Raw genomic sequence first — 25,145 nt, 5'->3', positions numbered from 1 at the left:
TTTCAACAACAAATTTCATTAACAAGTTTCGTCACCAAGTTTCAGCAAATAAGTTGCGGCAATAAGTTTCGTCAACAAGTTTCGGCAACAAATTTCATCAATAAGTTTCCGCAACAAGGTGCTGCAACAAGTTTCTGCAACATGTTTCAACAACAAGTTTCTACAACAAGTTTTGTCAACAAGTTTCCGCAACAAGTATCTTCAACAAGTTTCAACAACAAGTTTCGACAGTTAAGTTTCTGCAACAAGTCACGTCAACAAGTGTCATCGATAAGTTCCCGCAACAAGTTTCGTTAACAAGTTTCTGCAACAAGTTTCGTTATTATTATTCGTTATTGTTCTTAACCTAACTTTACTTAACATCAGATAAGGCTTAATTTAATACTTTAAAACCAGATTATAGATTTTTGTGGTAAGGATAGAAAGGTAAGTACTAGTTACCATTATATCCTTTTCTTAGTATATCCTTGAGCTTCCTTTTGTATGTTAGGCGTGTGTACTGAATATTTTGTCAGTTGTTTTCAACTTCGAACTGTTCTTTCTCACCTAAATCCACAAAACATTTTTTTATCTTTGACAGCACTGATATTAATAATTTTAGGGATGCTCTATTCATTAGTTCCAAAATATTTAATTTCGCTCTAAGCGGTCGCACTGTATGCCCAAAAGAAAAGATCTACTCTAGTTCCTATCATTGACATGTTTCTAAAGTTACCCGTGATCACTGTAACCTTCATAGAGTGAAAACGGAAATTATGTCTAACTCTACGTTACATTTAAAAAAAACTAAATATGAGATGACGTTTTTCTGTGACATTTTGACAGAGCAAGGGCCGGCCTAAAAGAAATTTATTGTGAATTTATTTCAGAATCAGAATGAATCAAGAAGGCGTACTCGCTTGTTGTGCCGTTTGCAATCAGCAAACCCATCGGAGATGCGGTCGCTGTCTTAATATTTATTATTGTAACACAGAACATCAACGGCAAGATTGGAAAAGGCATAAAAGTGAATGTGCACCAAAGTTACAAAAACAGGATCCGCGAAACCACGAACTGGACGATCATTCTTTGCATATCGGAGATAAACTAAAGGTAGTGAACGAAAAGGGAATAATTTCAAACCCTATAGTGAATAGTGATAAGGAACGAGAAACTCCACAAAAACTTAGTGAAGTTAGACGTTTAAAAAAATCTAAAAACAAATCTGGGAAGGAGGGTAGTGACATTGTTAATGATAAGAAAGTTCAGAATAGTGACGAAAGTGACAGTTCGAGTCAAAACAAATCCAATATAAAGAACAAAAGTGTTATATCTAGCGTAGTGTACACAAATAAGGACTTGAATAAAGTAAGTGCCATAACTCACGAAGGGTCGTCAGAGCAGGAGATATTAAGTGAGACAGCACAGCAGTTGAGTGCTGATTTTGCTGAAGCTAGTACGTCAAATGTTTTGAAAGCTGTGAACAGATCTGAGGTGAAAATGCCCTCGATACCTAATGAGCAGCCAACAAGGATGAAAGAGTACCCGGAGGCATCTCTCAAAGGTAGCGCTGCACCTTTCAACAACATAATGAACAGCTACTACATGGACCCAAGTGATCCATGCTATAACCTCTGTCAAAGAGTGATTAAAGACATGTCGCAGTATGGTGTATGTGTGTTAAACAATTTTCTTGGTAAAGAGCGAGGACTCTTAGTGTTAAATGAAGTTTTAGAAATGCATAGATCAGGCATATTCACAGTAAGTAATTCACTAACTTGTATTTTAAGAAATGTTTTTAAGAAATCTAACCATTGTAAACATAAGTTTACAAGGACAATAAATTATAGTTAGTAGTAGTATGTAAGTTCTGTCTATTCAGTAGTATCTATTCTGTGGTGATAGTTTGTATGTGCTAAGGTGTGTAGTTTATACAATTGTTATTAACTCTATGCAGTTCATTGCTTGTAAACAAAAACATCATTATGCATTACAGTCAGCTGACTGATTAAATGGTAATTCATTTTGTTGATAGCTTCCTGTTGGCACTCTTAACTTTTTGCAATGATGTTTTTGTTTCTTAATCAAAGTAAGAGCTGTGATACCCTAGTAGTTAAGATGTCTGCCTCCTAATGGGAGGTTGGGAGTACGATCCCAGGCACCTGTAACTTTTCGGAGTTATGTGCAATTAATTTAAAGCAATTATATATTGTTGAATTAAATATGAAAAGAACCTATTCTAATTTCTAAAGCATACTGTTTAAGTTACTTAATAGTGCAATAGATTTAAAAATTAAATTACTTAAATTCTTTTAAAAATAAATGTACTACCCGTGCACAATACGTTGAGACCTGGGGGCAGTGACGCCACAGACGTGTGGTTGTACTGTAGACAAAAAATATTACAACAACTTTCCACCCGCGACTCTGCTATTTGAGACTAAGATGTTAAAAAAATGGCATTGTCTACAGTACTACACGGGAGCTTGAGGGGAAGTTACAGGGGAAGCGGGCAGAGGGTTGCATTCCAGGCGAGTCTCGACTTATCGCGCACAGGTAGTAGTGATAAATATTTAGACCTATATGGCTAATTCTGTGATACACTATCTCTAAACTAAATTGACAGGTCTAAATCTAGTGCTATCCTTTTCTGCATGGAGCATTATGAAAGGGATATGTCATTTTAGTTAAGAGATTGTGTATCAATTTTTTTGCCATGTAAACATGATTTCTATTCCTCTTTACCCTTCAACTAGGCATAAAGTTTGTGCTAGGACTAGGAGTAACAAAATTGCTAAAGATCAACGTTTTGGATTTTAGTCTGCTTGTTTGTTAGTAAGGAAGTTAAAAGTTGTTAATTGCCATGAAGCAATATCATCATCATCATCATCATCATCAATCTTCATCAACCCACAGATGTCCACTGCTGGACATAGGTCTCTTGAAGGGACTTCCACACGCCACAGCCTTGCGCCGCCTGAATCCAGCGGCTCCCTGCGACTCGTCTGATGTCGTCTGTCCACGCAGTGATGGAAGACCCCCCGGTCTTCCATCACTGCGTCTTCCGGTACGAGGTCACCATTCTAGCACCTTGAGACCCCAATGTCTATCGGTTTTATGAAGCAATAACTGTACTCGTAATTCTGGTCTTACATAACACTCACAACTCTTACCTAATGCTTGTGGGTATTGCCCAGTTGGCTCAGTGTTTGACTCAAGCATGTTTATGTTTGTTACTATGTAAACAATACATAACCAGGCTAATTAATATGTAAGTACTTTTCGCAATTTACCTTATTTTTGTCTGTCTGTTTGTTCAGGCTAATTCTCAAAATTGTTGAACTGATTTTGATAGAACCTTCACGATGATGATTTGATGATTTCATGATGATGTGTACATATGTATTTGTACTTTATACACATCAAGCCAGATGAATATGGTATTAAAAATACTAGCTTATGCTCGCGACTTGTGTTGACGACGCGTGGACTACATGAATTTCGAACCCCTATTTCACCCCCTTATGGGTTGAATTTTCAAAAGTCCTTTCTTAGCAAATGCCTACGTCATAATAGCTATCTGCATGCCAAATTTCAGCCTAATCTGTCCAGTTGTTTGAGCTGTGATAGATAGATCAGTCAGTCAGTTAGTCACCTTTTTCTTTTATATATAATATATTTAGACAACGGGCGGTGACAGCTGATATTCAACAAAAATGTGAGATGAATATTCATCATCAAGAAAGAGTTGGCAATAAAGCATGTTCGCGACAGCAAAAAATCTAATTAAATATATTATCATTTTAAAAATAGACTAAGTAGGGTATCTTAATAAACAAAAAAAAAATATAAAGTTTTTGTTAATTTTAATAATCCACATAAGTAATAAAAACAGCAGAAAAACTAATAAGCAAGTGCTTCTGATTAAAAACTAGAATAAAACTAAGTTTATAGTTAATTATCTAAAGCAGTTTCCAGATTCTTTTTCTGTTGAAGAAATTGTAATGAATCGTGTTTCTATTTCATAGAGCACATACCTTCTTCTTCTTCTTCGCTCTGGGCTGGTTTTCCGTCTGTTGAGAGCACATACCTACCTACCTTTTCAAACATCAAAGTTATTGTACATATATTATTATATTTGGAAACTTGTATTTTAGTGTTGCTTTCCTCAGGCAGGTCAGCTAGTATCAAATCCAGGCAGCACGGAAGCGCAGACTATCCGAAGTGATCGCATCACGTGGATCGACGGCAAGGAGGCCCATTGCTACCACATAGGACAGCTTATTAGTCAAGTATGTACCATTCTAGAAAATATTAAATACTAGCTGATGCCTGCGACTTCGTACGCGTGGATTTAGGATTTTAAAAATCCTGTGGGAACTCTTTGATTTTCCGGGATAAAAAGTAGCCTATGTCACTCTAACTCATGTCTTAAACTACACCCATGCAAAAAATTACGTAGATCCGTTGCTCCGTTGCGACGTGATTGAAGGACAAACCAACAAACAAACACACTTTTGCATTTATATAGGTAGTGATTTTTGTTGGGACAATTCTCTCTTGTGTCGCAATACTTATTCCTGATGGTCATGACCACTTTCCACTAATCCCATAATCCTCCTTCTATCATTAGCTTAGTTTTCTTGGGATAACAATGGTAAATTAAAACTACCTGTAATAAAAATAATCTCAACTGGATAGGAACTGACTTTATTCCATTTAGACAATGCTTAATAAACTTCAATCTTAGTTCTAAACTATTAACTTCTTCAAGACACAATTATAAATTCTAATTTTCGCTGCTTCAAATCAATAGCTCCGGCTTTTCTGGCCGCCATTTTACATCTCCTCGTAATTCTTTTTTAAATTCAACTGTAGGCAAAGCAATGTCGCTAACACCCGACTATTCATAAGTACTTGTAAACAGTTTACATGAATAAAAAAACATTCTATTCTATTCTATAATGTGCTGGGTTCCCAGGTCCTTACGCATACAACGCAACTAGAATATGTTTTAGAGTTACCTATAGGTCGAGATGACAATCGGGGTATGAGGCCTGGCGACGCTCCGCACACCCGCACGTCACCCGCGCTGTCTCGTACCGGGTTAGCGCGGGGGCTGTGCAGGTGTACGGGGTGTCCCCACCACGATTGCTATCTCGACCTGTCGCGTACTATAGGCCATACTTCCGTCAACTGTGCCTCTCAACTTGTAGGGTAATACCTTGTCAAATGTTAAATAAAATAAAATAAATAAAAGTTTATTCATCTCACAAAATAAGAAAAAAAAGTAACATATAAACCAAATGTTAAAAATAAAAAAATTAAAACAAGGTAAACTTAAAACTACGAGCTCGACAGTACTAATAACAAAAATGATGTCTTGTTTGAACTGAAAGGCCTACTGCCTCAGCATGATACTGCAGTATTTGACTACTGCAGCGCTGATTTTCAGGCAGAGCCCTAGTGTCACGACCCAACAACGAAACAGTGTTCTCTATAAAATAAAAAAACCGGCCAAGTGCGACTCAGGCTCGCACACTGAGGGTTCCGTATTATACAGTCGTATTTTTTCGACATTTTGCACGATAATTCAAAAACTATGATGCTTAAAAATAAATAAAAATCTGTTTTAGAATGCACAAGTAAAGCCCTTTCATATGATATAGTTGATATAGTTATCTTACTTCGAATATTGAAAATACTAATTATTAGTTCTTGACCACAATTTAATTTTTTTTGTGTGATCTAACCCTAAATTCACGGTTTTCAGATTTTTCTCCTAAAGCCAGCTATAAGACCCACCTACCTGCCAAATTTCATGATTCTAGGTCAACGGGAAGTACCCTGTAGGTTTCTTGACAGACAGACAGACTGACAGACAGACAACAAAGTGATCCTATAAGGGTTCCGTTTTTCCTTTTGAGGTACGGAACCCTAAAAAATCAACTAAAAAAAACTTAAGTATTAGTATGATCTGAATACGGCTATGACAGCGAACAGTCAATCTCAACGGTACTAAACACTAGGTAGGTACTTATCAACATCCTTCATGTATGAATGTAGAAAGATCATTCCCAAAGGTCAAGCCGAATCGGAATGAATCACGTGATTGAAGACTAAAGTATAGCGCGCAAAACAAGTAGACCAATCTGAACACGCGGCGTATGACTGCGGTCTGCGCATAGAAAAACACTTAGGCAGGCAGGGCTTGTCTATTTAATCCTCAGTCTATGAACTGCGCAAACCGCCATTTTGCGACTTCAGATTGGACTGCCTATTTCTTTCGCGCGCACTATGCTCGTAGGTACCCACTAGCGAACTTCCACGTCGGTCGCGTCGGCCGAAAAGATTAAGGACTTTATAACCAAATAGGCTGAGTCTATTGACCCCACAATTTCTAACTGTGGTTTCTATAATGCCCTCTCATTAACTCCACATCTCATTAACTCCACTCTCGCTAACTCAGTGACTAGGTTAAAGGTACCTATTGGCTAAACATAGATTTACAAGTACCTACCTAAGTATTATTTAAGACAATGAGCCAATTCGCAGAGCCGCTTGAGAAAAATTTCATTAATTAGTTGGAACTTGAAAGATGTATTACTTAGATTTTATGTAAAGGTTTTGGACCTTTCTATAAAACCTAATTGGATTTGACTCGCAGCTAGCTCCAACAATCCGCGGGACTGCATGGCATATTGTGTAAATCGAATCTTTGAAAAGAGCAACCGCTGAGTTTCTGGCTGGTTCTTCTCAGTAGAAGTTTCCAAACCAGTGATAGATGCATTGGCCGATTCAAAAGCACTTGTAAAAGTTTATTTGAATAAAAAATCTTTCTTAATAATACTTGGCATCAAGAAGAAGAAGACCTTTTTGCAGCAAAGTATCTACTCAAAGCACACTTATTATAGTTTAAGTAATTGCGTATAATTTCACACTTTATACCTACCTATTTATTACCTACGAATGATAAAATACCAGACTGATTATAAAGCACTGAAAGTGATAACTGCTGATAAAATTTCAATTTAATGGCGCCAGTCAGAAAGACGAGGTTTTGCATTTCAAGTAGGTACTTAGGTATTAAATCGATAAATGCTAATACGCAATTTCTAATTCACAATATTATTTACTGCACTGGCCTAGTTTTAGTAGTTCTAGTAGGCGCCATATGGGCGCCATGCATTTTTGTGACTCGTCAAAAATCAATTCTAAATGATTCGAAGCAGAAAATTATTTTGAAGTTCAGTACGCGACAGGTCGAGATGACAATCGGGGTGGGGACGCCCCGCACACCTGCATAGCCCCCGCGCTAGCCCAGTGCGGGCGAACGCGAGTGTCGTGTGGGTGTGCGGGGTGTCCTCCGCCTCATACTCCTATTGCCTGTTTGAGCGTACCCTACCTAGGTAGGTAGGGTACGCTCCTACCTACCTATTAAGATTTCTTCTTTGAAATTACCCTAGCCTTTATTGCAATTCGCACTAGATATTCATTATTCTTCTTTCGCCAATGTTTTGCCAGCTAATGTTGGTTCTCAAAAAGAGGTGAACATCGTTTTGTTGCAGTATGTCAATGAATAACGTAATCCTGACCTAGACCCTAAATAGATTACGCAGTCACACGTAGGCACGTTCTCTTTCACGAGAAGCAGACGAGACTAACAACACATTTCCGACTTAGGTTGAGATCTATAGAGCGCACTTTGACTTTGTTCAGACTTAAGGTTGAGTTAAAACGAAACAGATTTATGTGAGAGATATACATCTGTCTCGTTTTAAGTCTGTATCCCTTTTACCCGTAGGTATTGTCCGCGACAGGTTGAGATGGCAATCGGGGTATGAGGCTGGAGTGAACGCCCCGCACACCCGTACATCATCCGTGCTCCCCCGCACCGGGTTATTCCGGGGGCTGTGCGGGTGTGCGGGACGTATACCGCCACAGTTTCACGTATCCAGTAGGCACCATTTGTGCGTAAGTGATGAGTAATTTTGTCTTGTATGATTGAATGATCTATTTTGATCAAGGAAAGGGTTTGGTCACGTATGTATATGATTTGGTCATCCATACTTCCATACTAATCCATACTAATATTATAAATGCGAAAGTGTGTCTGTCTGCTAGACTTTCACGGGCCATCCGTTCAATCGATTTTGACGAAATTTGGTACAGATAGGTATAGCTTACTGAAGCTTACTTATAGCTAGAAGGACATAGGCTACTTCTTATCCCGGAAAATCAAAGAGTTCCCACGATTTTCAAAAACCTAAATCCACGCGGACGAAGTCGCGGGCATCATCTAGTAAGGTATATGTACAGAAATCAATAATTAGTACCAAATACCTACGAAGTAAATCATTTGATTCTAGCGTATGCTCGCAACTTCGTCCGTGTGAACTACACAATTTCAAACCCCTATTTTACCCCCTTAGGGATTGAATTTTCAAAAATCCTTTCTTAGCGGGTGTCCACGTCGTAATAGCTATCTGCATGAAAAATTGCAGCCCGATCCGTCCAGTAGTTTGAGCTGTGCGTTGATAGATCAGTCAGTGAACTTTTCCTTTTATATATTATGTATTATATATAGATTTACGTTGCGCTTGACCAACATCCCAATTGAATAGCATTTAATGATTCTAAGATTATGGTAGTTAATATATTGATTAAGCAAAGCAAGTTTAATAACACTCGTATAATATTTTGCTCAAAACGTTGGGACGACTCAAAGTGTGTCGAAGCTGAAGTTGGCAATAGACAGGGCACATAGTTCAATAAACCGATAGACGTCATTGGGGTCTCAAGTTGGAATGGCAACGTCGCGTCGCGTCGCATCGGCATCGGAAAGAGCAGCGCCCACATAGGACTCTACAAGTCGCAGGGAGCCGCTGGATCGCGCTGGTGCGCGCACGAGACCTTTGTCTAGCTGTGGACGTCTATCGGTTGACGATAATAATGAAGTTAGGTTTAGATAAAAATGTAGGGTTATTTAATTATGTTAAAAATGCCAATGTCTTGTGTAACAACATAAAGTACATAAAGGGATGTTACACCTATATATACGTATATCTATAGATAAACAGAGGAAATCCAACTGCATTGCGGCAATCACAAGCTATGAGTAATTTTACCTTGTAGGAAAGCATTGTAACTAGGTTGTTTTGAATAGAGAACAATGTAATAGAGTGTTTCTCGAAGGGTCCTAAATAAATACTAATACGCAAAGCATCATTTTCATTGGTCGATACTCGATATCTAACTCTGTTGCTACACAATTAAATTCCCCATATGCGGGCTGGTTCGAGTAACGGCCTCCCGCCTCTCCCACCCTTTCTCATTTCTCTCTCTTTGCCCAGATTCATCCATGTCTTCCTTGGGGAATGTTTTATCTCATCAGTCCACCGCACCGTTTGCTTGGCCTTATAATCCCCTACAATCTTTCTTATATCCCCTATCGCTAACTTAAATACTTTCCCATGTGTGGTTTGTATTATCCACCTTTTATTCGACTACTTACGCAGCGGCCCATGGCCATTCAGAAATGTGTCCGGCCCATGACATGCTTGTAGAAATTGTCCGCACCATTATACTTACTACTTACACATTATATTACTTCGTCGCTGAAAATGAGCCTTAACGTAGTTAAACAATGGGGCTAATTCCTTTGTACACAATCTCTAAACTAAACTAAAATGGCACGTCTAAATCTACTGCTATCCCTTTCATAATGTTGCTTGCGGAAAAGGATAGCACTAGATTTAGACCTGTTAATTTAGTTTAGTTAAGAGATTGTGTACAAGAGAATCGGCCCCAATGGCACCGATTCCGTTGTCTTTCTCTAAACTAAATTTAGAGTATCTGCATCCTTTTCTTTTTAACAATGCTAAAAAGTGACAGAACATGAACTTTACATTTAAGGACTCTAAATTTTAGTGCACGCTACAAATTTAAACAGTAGGCTCGCGACTGTGCGCTAAAATCACGGTGTGGTGGATCGGTTGATCAGAGACCACAGCGGGGAGGGGTGAAGTAAAACACCTTTTTCTTGTTAGGCGGACGGAAGTCCGCTCGCCTCGAGCCGTAGAGTGGAAGTGCGTGTCGAGCACTGAAAGTGCCCGCTTTTATTCGGTCGGAGGCGTTCGAAATTCCGAAACTCTTTATTGAAAAAATCATACAAAGCAAATTTGTGTGGTGGGGGTAAATATGGCTCCCAGTCTAATCTTAACAATTGAAGCGGTAACTTACAGCTATGGGAGAGTAAGTGTTACACAGTTTTGGTAGTATTTTAATAAAAATGCTTATGTTAATTATGAAAGGAGATGGCGATGCCTCTATACATTTTTAAAAGGGGGTGGCTGTTTGCCCAATGAGTAAGTATATAAAATTAGTCTTAAAATGAAAGAATTTACATTATTTCTTATGTCCTATCTAGCATCTTACAAGTAGGTATGTACAATAAGTTCTATTTAGTATCTAAGCATGCATCTAATAAGTAAGTATCGAAAACGAGTGTTCATACAGGTTTTTCTCTTATCTTTGATTCGATATATAATTTAAATAGATTTCTACTATGGTAACAAAATAATATTACATTACACAGCATAGTCTGGGAAGAGGTCCCGCAAAGTAGATTTTAAACATTGTAGGTACATAAAAAATGGCAAAAAAAATGACCACCGCGAGCGTAGGTCTCGCAATAGTAGCGATTGTATCGAGCTATTAGCTTTTAATCTCGTAAATGTAAAAAATAGATAAAAGTTGCCCGGCGTGAGCGCTAGTCTGGCAAAAGTAATGTTCCTAGCGAGCTGTTTCGATGTCTCGAGCCAATGGCTGTTGCAATCTTCAACACACGGGTTTACCATCTAAAAATAAAATTTAAAACTGTCAAACTGCGTCTGTCCTTTTTATATTACATTAGTAAGAAGAGTATGCGAATAGTCTAAAATTAGGTTGTGCTCAGAATCAGTACCAACGTCTCTACTGATATCTCTTCATTTTACTTAATTTGTACATTCTTTGCAGGTTGATAACATAATATTGAAAGCCAACAAGATGGTCAACAACGGGAAGATGGGCAACTACATCATCAATGGCAGAACGAAGGTACATTATCTTTTTTTATCTTCCTTTCTCGTGACGTGACTATAACTTGTATATAATATGGTACTTCAATACCATACATGGAACATATTATGTCTCTATAAGCCGAAATTGAATAATTAAAAACTCCTTATCTCGAAGTCCTCGATAAGTCAAAGATTCCTTAACTCGAAATTTTTAACCTTACCTTTCAAGTTTGAGTTAAAGAGGCTCCCCTGTATATTATATAATTAATCCATCCTTGACTTTGACTATCACTCACCTTTAGGTTCTAGGGTTGCCATATTTAAATGAATCCTTTTTTTAAAATTACGTCAGTCCTTTTTGTTTTCAAACTTGCCACTGATGAAAACTGATTTTTCTAAGTATACATAATTATGTACTTATACTGCGTTTAAATTTTTATTTAATTCACGGTTTATTTTTATTTTAATCTAAAGATCACAGTCAGCGCGTTTAAATAGCAATCACGCAACAAATCGCCTTTGAGAAGGTCATTCGGCATTCTATATTTTTCCGCAATGGAATGTCCCGTTGTCTTCCGTATTTTTTGGTTTTAGTTTTTTAGGAATAAAAATAATTGTAAAGGTAATAGATATAGTTGTTTAGTCCAGTTCTGTGATAAAAGGAAAAACTTACTGATTAAAATATCAATGTTAATCGCTGGATCTACCGGACCTACTTGAGATTTTGCAAGTAGGCTTATTTTATTACGTACAGTTTACGTTATCTGAAAATCCTAGTGGGGAAATTTTTAGAAATTGCCACTGCGCGAAGCCGTAGCGGGTCAGCTGTGTTGAATAAACAACAATATAAGATTTAAAGCGCTAAGTGCTAAAATAGGATACTTAACTACTTTATAATAATATTATGCCTAATCCCTAATCTGCCGGATAAACGAAGTTAAGTATGATTAGATTGTGAATTTTTAAAGTCAAAGTCAAAGTCAAAGTCAAAAGTATCGGAATAGGTAAATGGCGTATAGCAATCCAATACACTTGTACAAACAAAGTTTTGCATACACATTTTATTGTAGTAAACAAAGTAGGCCCCTTTGGCCAAAACACACCTACTTTTTAAATATAGAAAACCCGAAAAGATAACATTAACCACGCGCCCACTCATCATGGCGCCGTCTATCTGTCGTTGTGCAAACGAATTCGCACGACTGTTGCCAAACTATTTCTAGCTTTCTACACGTTATCATTACGATAGCAAGGTCTGCGCGGTTCGCATCGTGTTTCGGTAAAAAAACAAGAACATTAAAAAAAACCTACTAAGTAAAATAAAAAAATAAAAATTGTTATCTTATTTTGAGATTTTTGAATTACCAAAAAAATTTTTTTAAATATCCTGCTACATTAAGAATTATATTTTGCAACCATCACAAATTAATATAAAATATTCATAAAGAGGTTCTTCAGGAGAGGTTAGGTTCAGTTAACTAGTACCTAATTCATTTAATTAAAATGAATTACGTACTTAGTAGTCTAAAAATATATACACCAAATAAATATCCACCAATTTAATTCAAAAAATGTGGGAACCCTAATTGTAAATTGGAACAACTTTGGAATTCCTTTCTACCATCGCAGTATTAAAATATTTATCATAGATTGCGCGTCCATTCTACATTATCGTTATCAGTGCGAATGTGTAGAATCGCGCTGATAGCGAGCGGGGCGGAGCGCGACGCATGCGCGGTGGCGGTAATGCGTACGTGATCCGTGGCATGGCGGCCCGGCGAGAGGAGGGGGGGGGGGGGGGGGCAGCTGTAAACATTGGCGTCGTAGTAGGAAACGTATGAAGTAATGCTATATGGACACACCGCCCTCTGCCGTCCGTTTCTTGTTTACAAAATACAAATGTTGCGAGAGTCGTTTCAGTCCTTTTTCAGTCGTAACTTGTAGGCACGTACTTATAGTGCGCGCAAAACAAGTAGTCCAATCTGAAAACGAGACGTATGACTGCGCAATGCACAAAAACAGATCTCAGCCGGGTTTGTTTATTAATTATTCTTTATACCTTTATATCTTTATGTACCTACGGGTTATGTAGGATTTTTACCCGATAAAACTTCCTCGGCGGCCACACTAGGCGCATATTGGGAGGCTCTGAGATATCTTACAAACATATCTGCCTCCCTTGCGCGACGTCCAACGCATATACTTATGTGCAATTTCAAGCAAAAACGAATGAAAACCATATATGTAAATTTTGCAAGGTTATTAATATTCACGACAAGGTCCAATTTACACTTTTAAAAGAACATTTTTGAATTTAGACATTCAAAATATAGTTCAAAACAAAATACAGACATGAAAAGTTACTAAAAGCAAACTAATAACCATACCTTCAAACTACGGAACCCTAAAAACAAGACGGTGAGCACACCAGCGCACACAATATTATAATCCCTCGTCTAATAAATAATTTAGATAATAGAACAGAACTTACTAAAAGTTAATTTAAAATATAAGCAAATTGTAACGATCCCCGTCTATTAATTAAATGTACTTTAATCTCGTAATAAGTGTTTCTATTAACAATGTAATATAATATTATAATTTATAGAAACACTATTATACCTTATTGATAAGTCGACGGAATGACACACTTCATGTAAACCTTCGTGGTTTGTTTGCTGTGGCAAAAGCGGACTTGTTAAACATTTACACACAAGTTGATAATAAAAATATTAAAAAAAAAAAGTTAGATAGCAACCCTGGACCTTTTGTGTTCGACTGAATTGTAGATGCACCAACCTTAATCTTGATCATGATCGTGGATGGAACAAAAGCAAAACCACACGAGTAGATATTATGCAAAACTGCAATTACAGCTGGTATTAACACATATGGCAAGAACATCCATATTTTTCTATTCTCCGCTGAACCTACGGGGGCCTTCACTCTTACTTTCGAAAAATGAGACACGCGGACAAAAAAACATCTGTAGGGCGATTGTCTAAAACCTGCATCAATCATTATTACAATCTCAATTGTTCTGATTGGCTTAATTTGTGCGATTCTTGTTGCAACAATGCATTGTGGCCAATAGTGAGCGAGCATTAACCAATCAGAGATGATTGCGATCGTGACATTGTAGCTGTCAAACAACCGCGGTAGGGCCCCTGCTTCAATAAAAACGTCCATTAAAAAAATTTGCAATAGAAATTAACAAAATAACATATCTATAGGATTTGATTTATTTTATACAAACATCTTCTGCAGGTCCAAGTACCCAATTAGGGGCAAAGGGCAGAGACAACGCCTCTGTATTGCGATTTGCTTTGCGGAATGCGGACTCACACTCAATCAATCAATCAGCCTGTTTGCGTCCTCTGCTGGACATAGACCTTTCCAAGAGCGCGCCACCATACACGATCCTCCGCCTTCCTCATCCACCCACTTTCCGCTACCTTCTCAAGGTCGTCAGTCCAGCGGGTTGAGGATGGACTCACTCACGTTTGTTGAATTTTTGACTCAAAGTATGTAAACAGACAGCCACAAAATATACAATACAATACGACATAACTATAATATGCTTAATAACTAATCTATCTAATGAAATTTTTGTAAAAAACATTGTTGAAACCTTTTTTTTGTCGCGCCTCGTTAAAAACGCGTGCGGCCTGCAGCCCCCAACGTGCCGTGCTAGTTAGTGGCTTAAGGCACTAAGATTTAATATGACATCTTCTTCAATGGACATCTTGCTCATCTGAACGTCATCGGGCAGGATAACTAGGCAAGAAAAAATTTCATGGCTGTGGTAATCACTTAACACCCGCCTACAAGTTCTTGCCTTGCTTCTTCTTCTTCCTTACCTTATCCCACGCTACTTGGGGTCGGAATAACATGTCTTCTTGTTCCACTCACTTCTGTTATCCGTCAACGCATTATTCACCCCTTTTACACGCATATCATATCGTCTTTCACGCAGTTCACCTTTTCTTTGTTCGCCCTCTCCTCTTTTTCCTTCCACATGCATATTTAACATTCTGCAAGTGACATGGCTTTCTTCCCTCCGCATTATATGCCCATACCATGCCAGCCTATTACCCCTCATCTTTTCTATCACTGGCGCTATTTTTCTGATTATCTAGACTGAAAGTCTGATCGATAAAATAACTTACTTGTAGACCAGCTTATCGACTGGTTTCCATTGAAATGGATGGTCCCATGAAATGAAGCCTTGGCTCCATTCGTTAGTCTTGACGCAATTTATTTATTTGACATGAACAATATTTATTCAACATGAGCAACATTTATTCGACATAAAAACATTAACAACCGTAACACTGATGAAGCGGCGGAATAAAGTTGTAAAGTCTAAATAGTAAATACATACATAATATTATCTTCAAACATTTTCAACAACCATTTATCAAAATGGCCCAATTCCGAAACAGTTCTGTCACGAAGAACTACCCAACGTAATGGCCCTGCCTTGACTTATTTCCAGAACGATGCAGGTGGGCATATCTACGACATGTTCTTTGATAACAGCATTTCATTTCATTCATAGATTCGGCTCGTTCCAAACAGTGCTTTATAATTAATATTCCTATTATGGTGTAGATAACTTAATTTGGTATTAAAATAAAATTGATAGATTCTAAGAAACGCTTATTTAGCTATTATCAAATTTGTGGCTTAGTTCACAATTATTGCACTAAACTACACAATTGGCGAGTTTACAGAATAAAAGAGCTGTTTAAACTTTAAAGTTCAGATATGACTAGCAGTTAGTACAAAAATATTAGATCTTTTGATTACAGCTTAGCATCAGGTCGAGAGTAGCGTGACCTGGGACCTGTTTGATGAACTGTATTGAAATCATCTACTAATTTTTTGCTAGACATATTTTGAACTAGCTTATGCTCGCGACTTCGTCCGCGTGGACTGCACAAATTTCAAACCCCTATTTCACCCCTTTAGGGGTTAAATTTTCAAAAATCCTTTCTTAGCGGATGCCTACGTCATAATAGCTATCTGCACGCCAAGTTTTAGCCCGATCCGTCCAGTAGTTTGAGCTGTGCGTTGATAGATCAGTAAAATGGAATCCATTTTGCGAAGATTGCTACTCTTGTAAAAATACAACTCTCGGCCATAGTCCATCACATGGAGAGTACGCGTGGCCCTGAAAGGACGTCGATGGATTTATTTGTACTTACCTACTGCTACTCAGTACTCCACAGTCTAGTTTATAGCTGTTCGATGACTGGTATAAACCCGTTGCTCTTGGCTCTTAGCTCCTGCTATAAATATAAAGTTTATTATTGCTGGCTGTAAATATTCATAATATAACGCGTAAAATTTAATTCCTCACGCGCCATTTTAACTTTTTGTGTCAAATTTCCTTAGTCCTTATTTTAAGTGAACCATACTTTTGACATGACAGTTGACCCAAAATGGCGTGTGAGGAGTCATTTTGTACGGGTTATACGTGGTTACATCTTATTGCTCTTTTATGAAGAGTTTTTTTTTCTATAACGTCTCTTTGTCGTGTCTCAGTACCGATTGTTTCAATATAAATGTCGTCTATTGTTGTTTGTTTGGGAAACTAGTGGACCCGCACCGGCTTTGCTCGTGAAATCCTTTCTTAGTGGGTCTCTAAGAAATAGTGCTTTACCTACACTTGAAGTAAATTCCGTAATAACTTTTTAATACACACAATATACATAAATGTTTATAAAAAATTGTGGAATCTATCAGATGTTTATAGTGTTAAAAGTATAGTCCGCGACAGGTCGAGATGGCAATCGTCCGGAACGCCTCGCACACCCGCACAGCCCCCGCGCTAACCCAGTGCGAGCGAGCGCGGGTGACGTGCGGGTGTGCGGAACGTTACCTATAGAAAATTTCGTGATTGGCAGTGAAGGGATCGTAGTCTGAACTGAAGTACTGACTCCAAAGCCGCGATAGCCAGATACCTAGATGTAGGTTTAATTCCTGCCGGTTCCGCAATTTTTGATTAAAATTTATTTCGGGATCTTGGTGATTTTTTCATAAGTATGTATTAAGGACAACAAAACATTATTTTTTTCGGAATATCTCATGTATAAGTTACTAATATTTAAGGCATAAGGAAAATGTGCCCAACGTTGAATAAAACAAACGAGTTTACAAATGGTAAAGTGCTAACATTAAACATTGAAACTTATTACTTGTGCAGGGAATTCCCTAGCGCATTTCACGTTGCGATATAAATTAATCGCGCAGTCTTTATGAGCTATTCGCATTGCCCGAGTGGATGAAAAAATATTGAAGCTAGGTAGATACCTATACCTACCAACTCAAAGTCATAAGAATTTATCATCATCATCATCATCATCATCATCATCATCATCATCATCATGATTAACCCATCGCTGGCTCAGCGAAAGTGTGTCTTACTGTCTGTCTGCTAGCCTTTCACGGCCCATCCGTTCAACCGATTTTAACGAAATTTGGTACAGAGATAGCTTGCATCTTTGCACTTTTGATCCCGGAAAATCAAAGAGTTCCCGCGGGATTTTTAAAAACCTAAATCCACGCGGATGAAGTCGCGGGCATCATCTAGTTATAGATATTTTTGATGTTGCCTTTCGAACTATATTAACACATAATAATGTCCGACCTAGTAAAATAATCTAGTAATTTAAAAACAAACTTTTCAAGTATTTCCTCTGAGTCATAAAATACCAAATTTTATGACAAAGTCTATAAAATTATATCTATAGGTATGCCTACATGGGTGGTCACAGTTATTTATATAATGTTTGTGATTACTGATAAGAAATATTTTGCGCGTCTATTAAAAGCAATAGATTTTAAATTATTGATTACTAGCTTATCCCGTGCCTTCGTCCGCGTGGACTACACAGACTTCAAACCCCTATTTTATTCCCTTAGGGGTTGAAATTTCAAAAATCCTTCCTTAGCCGCGGACGTCTACATACGTCATAATAGCTATCTACCTGCCTCAGCCTGATCCGTCTAGTAGTATGAGCTGTGTGTTGATAGATCAGTCAGTCAGCGTTTCCTTTTGTACATTTAGATATATAGATATATACCTAGATTATAACTAGAATAGATATTAGATATTGTATTATAAAAGACAGCAAATACATATTTCCGTTCCCTTATCTCCACAAGGTATGTAGTTTAACCTTGGGGTATAAACCCTTACCGATACTGCCGGGAATCTGAAGAGTTACAACTAACTGTTCTGTATTTTAGTTACAAAGGCAGTTCATACCGTCTATATAGAAGCGCCATCGACGTATGACGACGACGTACGACGTATGTATGAAGATGAAGTAATGTGGTTATTTGTCGGCAGGCCATGGTCGCGTGCTATCCGGGCTCGGGCAGCCACTACGTGAAGCACGTGGACAACCCCAACAAGGACGGGCGCTGCATCACCGCCATATACTACCTGAACCTCGACTGGGACGTCAAGCGGTGTGGCGGCTTGCTTAGGTAACACTTTCTTTCATTATGCGTTTATCTTCATTATCATCATCAACCGACAGACAACTGCTGACCATACGCCACCTGAATCCAGCGACTCCCTGAATCGATAGACGTCCACTGCTTGAGATAGGTCTCTTGTAGGGACTTTCACACACCACTGTACTGCGCCACCGCCCGCCTAACGCGCAATATTTCAACGTTTATCTGATTAAGTAATTAAAAGTTTCAGTAATAGATTTTTTTATCATTACAGGGTATTCCCAGAAGGCACGAACCAAGTAGCAGATATAGCGCCCATATTTGACAGGATGCTGTTTTTCTGGTCCGACAGACGAAATCCACACGAAGTCCAACCGGCTTATGCGACGAGGTATGACTCTTTGATGCATACTTCCAAATCCGCGCTTCGATACTGTATAATGTCATACTAGCTAACCCGCCCCGGCTTCGCTCGGCTGAAATATCTAATAATTCTTTCTTAGGCTGTCTGTCTACTGGTGCGGAGAGGAGAGGAGCGGAGGGGAGCTGTGCAAATATTAACCAATAGAATTGCATAAAACTGCCGCTCCGCTTCAGTGGCCAAGGATTTGCGGACTAGTTTAAAAGTCATGCATTTTAACGCGGAGCGGAGCAGAGCTAGTCCGCGTATGGAAAAACACAGTCCGCAACTCCGCTCAGCATTACTTTCTCGCTCCTCTCCGCTACCTAGCTCCGCGTCTATGGACAGGTACATTCCGCAACCACGCTCCACAACACTTTCTCGCTCCGCTCCGCTACCTAGCTCCGCACCAGTGGACAGGCAGCCTCAGTGAGGGTTTACGTTATTAAGAAAAACTACATGCAAAACCTTCAGTTTCCAGACTAGCGGTTTTAATTCTATATGGATATGTCAGCCCTTCAGCTTTTAAAATTTTTTTATACTTGTATTTCTCTGTATAAATAAAAAGGGAATCTTTTTCACGACTCAACCGCCGCTCCATTGCTTGCATCTTGGAGATGTATTTTATTTTAATTTTTAGACTAGCGCTTAGCTGCAATCAGACCTGGTGGCAAGTGATGACGCAGCCTAAGGTGGAGCGCGCTTGCCTAGAAGATGCCTTTTCACTCTTGACTTGAAGGTACCCGTATTATGATTGGAGGGGAAAACTGATGCTGGGAGGGTGTTCCAAATCTTAGCGGTTCGATTTAGAAATGAGGAGGCAAATCGCTTCGTACGTATCCGTGGAATTTCGACTACGTACGGGTATACATTTTAATCTGGAAAAATCAATGGTTTCTAAGGATTTTTTAAAATCTAATTTCACGTAGACAAAGTTCGCCTAAATTCTAGTTTCATGTAATGTTCTATATCTAGACTCTCATGTTTGTTTTTAAATTTCAGATACGCCATCACACTGTGGTATTTCGACGCCCAAGAAAGAGAAGAAGCGCTCAGAAAATATAGTAAGTACATTTATTTAAACCTTTCTAGACAACAGGCACTCTAGCGATCCGGGATGAATATTAAATTATGATGCATACAGAGGAAGCACGCCAAGAATAGTTAGTTTTTTTTCTGAAACATGTCACATAGAAAACTGCCTGGTTAGTGGCTATGCTTTTTGTGCTTTGATATTTTGTGTGACAAGTTTCATAATAAAATTCTGCCCAGTCTCTAATTTATGAAGAATTCTGTGGTTTCCTTATTTAGAACCTGATGATGCCCGCAACTTCGGCCCCGTGGATTTAGGTTTTTTTTAAATCTCCTGGTAACGTTTTTCTGGGACGGGAAATTCCCTCGTTTTTTAACAACCGCACCGCACGCCACCGCAAGCAATTTCACCCTCACCACCTGGGTGCCTGGTGCACTTCGACCGCCCATTGTGCCAGATCCTTTTTTTCCACACACATGCAAACTGTGGAACCAACTCTTCGGTGGTGTTTCCATTAGATTACAACATGGGGTTATTTAAGGGGCGAACCAACAAATTCCTGAAAGGCCGGCAACGCATTGGCGGTTCCTCTGGTACTGCAAATGTTCATGGGCGGCGGTAATCATTTAACATCAGCTGTCCTGCTCGTTTGTTCGCTATTTATTTTTTAATGTGTTTATGTGGAGTGCGGTTACCTTATTTATAATGCTATATTAGCTTACGCTTGCGACTTCGTCCGCGTGTACTACACAAATTTCAAACCCTTATAATCACCCCTTAGGGGTTGAATTTTCAATAATCCTTTCTTAGTGGATGCCTACGTCAAAATAGCAATCTGCATGCCAAATTTCAGCCCGATCCGTCCAGTAGTTTGAGCTGTGCGTTGATAGATCAGTCAGTCAGTCACCTTTTCCTTTTACATATTTAGATTAGTAGGTACCCATTTCAATAAGGTGGTTATAATAAACGTATCTTTTCCCTCACAGAACGCGGGCAGCCGTCATCGAGCAAGTGATGTTGGATGCACCGGGGCGGATGCGTCGTCTGCTCCTAGTGACCAACGGCACTTAGCACTTGGCTGTAACTCGGCATGAGTAGCCGCCAAGCTCCACTGTCAAATATGGGCAATAGAAGAATAAACACGCCTGGCCAATAACGGGTACATACTAGGACGAGGAATGTTAACTTACACGTATAGAATATACGCGTTTGTAAGGAAATAATATAAACTGAAACATTTTATAGTGCGCGCAGAATAAGTAAAAGTCTAATAAATTGATCTGAAGTTGTGACAGGGGGGTTTGCAAAATATACTGAACGGATATATAATAAAGACAATATTAAACAGAATATTACGTGTATACGTATTTGAAGGCATTTCACTAGAAGGATATGATATGATTATGATTGAAATTGAAGAGTTAACCACTTAAAGTAAACTTGGATAATGACCAACCAAGTAATGTCAGGAACCTTTAGCTTAACCGAGCCTTCGTGGGCGCATTAATGATACTCTCGCATTACGAGATATAACACAAACTACCCTCAACAATCACTATAGCAACTCTCACTAATTATGAGTCATGACACCAACGTCTACTTTACGAATAGAAACCTAAACTAACTAACCCTACCTGGGTCGCCTCCACATCACCCCCTTTAACGACTCCCAAACCAACCATCTAACCTAGCTACCACAACCAACGCTAACTAGTTATACTAGTCCAAACAACAAGAAACACGTTAGGTAAATTCTAAAACCTACCGTACGACACATCATGTCTACTGAGAACCGCCTCTGGCAAGAGCTAGACAAACAATCAATCGTTTCGAACAGCGCGTCCAATTTTATAGTCTCACAACAACGGTGGGGACGATAATGTAATTTTCAATGAGCAAACTGTGTACAACTAAAAGACGGCACTGGCGTCATATTCATACGCCTTGTGTTTAGACTGGACTACATGTTTTGCGCGCACTTTAAGGCGCCATCTCCATGAATGAGAGAATCGCCGTGCTATTAAATTCGATACAAACTAAGGGCTAACTACTATAGGGCGATACTATCGCGGCGATAGTTTGTATCGAATTTTGCCTTGCCCGTGGAGATGGCGCCTAACTGACTGTCTTTGCATTAGGCTGATTAATTCAAAGAAGCAATAATGTCCATCTCTGCTATTACTAATGGAAGATCGATTATGATTGCTAAGCTGTGGTTTATAGATTCTGAACTCTAGTATTACAATATCTTTATAACTTCACCTTATGTTCTTAGTTTGGCAAATCCATTGATAATAGAGAGAGAGAGCCAACGCGTGCCAGACCTGCGTTATTTTATAAAAGCTGAAAGTTTCTCTGTGTTGTCCCCCAACACATAGCGGAACGATCAGCGACTATGAAGATTGGATCATGGTGGCTTTGGAAATAACAGGTAATAAAGGTAAAAATCTTAAAGTATAAAGTAATTTATTTTTTATTTTCTTCGGAATAGTATTAAAAATCATGTCATGTATTGCCAGACACTGTTATCTCCCAAAGCCACCATGACCCAAATTTCATAGTCGCTGATCGTTCCTCTCTGAGTTGGGGACAATAAGCAGAGAGAGAAACTTTCAGCTTTTATAAATTAGTGAAGATCTGGCACGCACTGGCTCTTAGTCAAGTAAAGTCTGAAGCTTAAATAAGCTTGAGCAAAGTCAAACTACGCTCTAGAGATGTCAGTCTCTCACACACATACTAGCCATGTCATGCCATGTTCATGTCGAAACATGTACTTTTCTTGTATATCCATACTTCCATACTAATATTATAAATGCGAAAGTGTGTCTGTCTGTCTAGCTTTTCACGGCTCAACCGATTTTGACGAAATTTGGTACAGAAATAGCTTGCATCCCGGGGAAGGACATAGGCTACTTTTTATCCCGGAAAATTAAGGAGTTCCCACGGAATTAAAACACCTAAATCCACGCGGACGAAGTCGCGGGCATCATCTAGTTTTTCATAATCTTGTCTTTATTCGTAGCTTCAGTGGATGGCTAATAACTTAAGACTGAATAAGAATACACATAGAGATTCAGTGTATAGTTATATTTAATGTTGTATATATTTTTTATCATAACTGTACATACCATTGAAAATATAAAGGCTTGGACACATACAACGAGTGACGGAAGCGGATATTTGAAGCGGACGTATTCATTAAGGTGTAAAGGTTACAATACAACGAACTATAAATCCATACTAATATTATAATTGCGAAAGTTTGTCTGTTTGTTATCTTTTCACGACCGATCCATTCAATCGATTTTGGACGAAATTAGGTGCAAAGATAGTTTGCATCCTGGGAACGAATATACTTTTTATCCCAGAAAATCAAAGAGTTCTCACCAGCCTAAATCCCTCGCCAGCCTAAATCCACGCGGACAAGGTCGCGAGTAGTATACAGGCGTTCTCAGTAAACAGTTCCTTGTATTACAAATCGTACACAAGTTCAGTGTGACGTTATGCCTTGGCGCGTTGTTACCGTCGCGCTTTGTGTATGCCCAGGCCTTGAGACCGCTTTAAGCCGGACGCATTATAGCGGCGTTGCGCGTCAAAATATTCTCTATGCCACGACGCGCAGCAACGCTCTGTGCAGCGTTTTACGCGCGAATCACGCGCGAGTCGAGAGTCTGGCGTAGTGCACGCGATTTACGCGCGTATTTTGAATTCGCGCGATGCTTGTGGGCGCGATGTATTGGTGCCTAGTATCTCGGTAACGCGCGAATTCATTCGCTCCTTCTGGACAAGGTCTAAACCGCATATATTGCTGTACTTAAATCACTTCAGTACGCATGCTAATTTCAAAAAAATTCTTCACTACGTGACGTTAAGAATCTTTTTTGTTCGTACGCCCATTAAATACATGAGAAGAACAATGTTTAAATGATTTGATTTAAATGATTTAAATGAAATGATTTATTTGTTTTAAAAGGTCTTTTTAAAATTGTGCCAGGGACCCTGAAGTAAGTTTGCAAAAACCTGTATCTCAGGGTCCCCGCTCTCCCTCCTCCAAATGCAATGTTGCAACTTGCATTGCATGCAATCAAGCTCAGTCTCTCCACGCTCCGCACTTTAAAGGTTCTGCTTAGGTATTACTCTAAGGTTGATTACCCAAGTGATAAGCTGACCAAAAATACAGCACAGCGTGGACTTCTCCATTGTTGATTGAATTTTCACTAGAAAATAGTCACAAAAATATAACATTTTATATCCTCGACTGTACATACCCAGTAGTTTCATGAGATAAACTATTGCGTTACGGTAACTGCAGCTTATAAACAATAAACTAACATACATTAGAACTATTGGTTATACATACAAAATGCCTATTCTCCTTTGAAAAATCCGAAAACCGTGAATTTGTGGTTAAATCACAAAGAAAGTGTTATTTCTTGTACGATGATACGGAACTCTTCGTGTGCGAGTCTGATTCGCACTTGACCGGTTTTTTATTATAGTCCGTGCGCACAGAATTCATAAGAGGTATAGAAATTGTAATAGCGGGAGCATATCGCTTCGCAGATGTGCACTGGAACATCACTGCGTGTTATTATAAAAACAGACAGCAAAATAATATATGGGCCTAAACTCATGAAGTCAAATTTTGTTCTATAATTATTACAGATTTTACCGATTTTGTGTAAAAAATTATAGTATTGAATTTTATACAAATAGACTTGTTAAGATTACTTATAATATTCCTACTTTAGTGTTATACCATTATAACATAGATAATTTAGTTTATATTATGGAAGTGTTTTTATTATAATTTTGTGATTTTATAGCTTGTTATAGTGAACATAAAATACAGTGTCGTCTTACGAATGTATTTATTTATTAGCTATATTGAAAACAATTGATGTGATTTCAAGTCATTAATTAATTTGTGGACACTACTGGTATTAAATATTTCTTTTTAATTTCGTCTTTCATTTCTCCATTTTGAATGTAAATGATGTGCTGCTGACTGTACTCCATAACGTTATATGGAGTAGTATAACGTTCACAAAGGTGTGTGAAGTTTGCCCATCCGTACTGGGCCAGCGTAGCGGACTATGGCCTAAACCCTAGACTCTGAGACTCGTGCTCTATAATGGATTAGCGATGAGTTGAGTATGATGATTGTACTCCACAGAACTAAAAAGGCTTGGTTGCA

At 38.6% G+C, this 25,145-nt stretch overlaps 1 protein-coding gene across 1 annotated transcript; it reads left to right on the top strand.

The window, feature by feature from the left end:
• Window positions 1-818: 818 nt before the first annotated feature.
• On the top strand, window positions 819-24,909 carry Hph (HIF prolyl hydroxylase). The gene is made up of 7 exons (XM_034977910.2): window positions 819-1,740; window positions 4,152-4,271; window positions 10,999-11,079; window positions 18,403-18,542; window positions 18,790-18,906; window positions 19,918-19,979; window positions 20,935-24,909. Exons 1-7 carry the CDS (start codon window positions 877-879, stop codon window positions 20,961-20,963), a joined length of 1,413 nt encoding a protein of 470 aa, XP_034833801.1. The 5' UTR covers window positions 819-876; the 3' UTR covers window positions 20,964-24,909.
• The last annotated feature ends 236 nt before the right edge of the window (window positions 24,910-25,145 follow it).

This window comes from Maniola hyperantus, chromosome 18 (assembly GCF_902806685.2).
Source record: "Maniola hyperantus chromosome 18, iAphHyp1.2, whole genome shotgun sequence".
Lineage (NCBI taxonomy): Eukaryota > Metazoa > Arthropoda > Insecta > Lepidoptera > Nymphalidae > Maniola > Maniola hyperantus.
The sequence above is the reverse complement of the archived record's forward strand: the minus strand, read 5'-3'. Positions and strand labels throughout refer to the sequence as shown.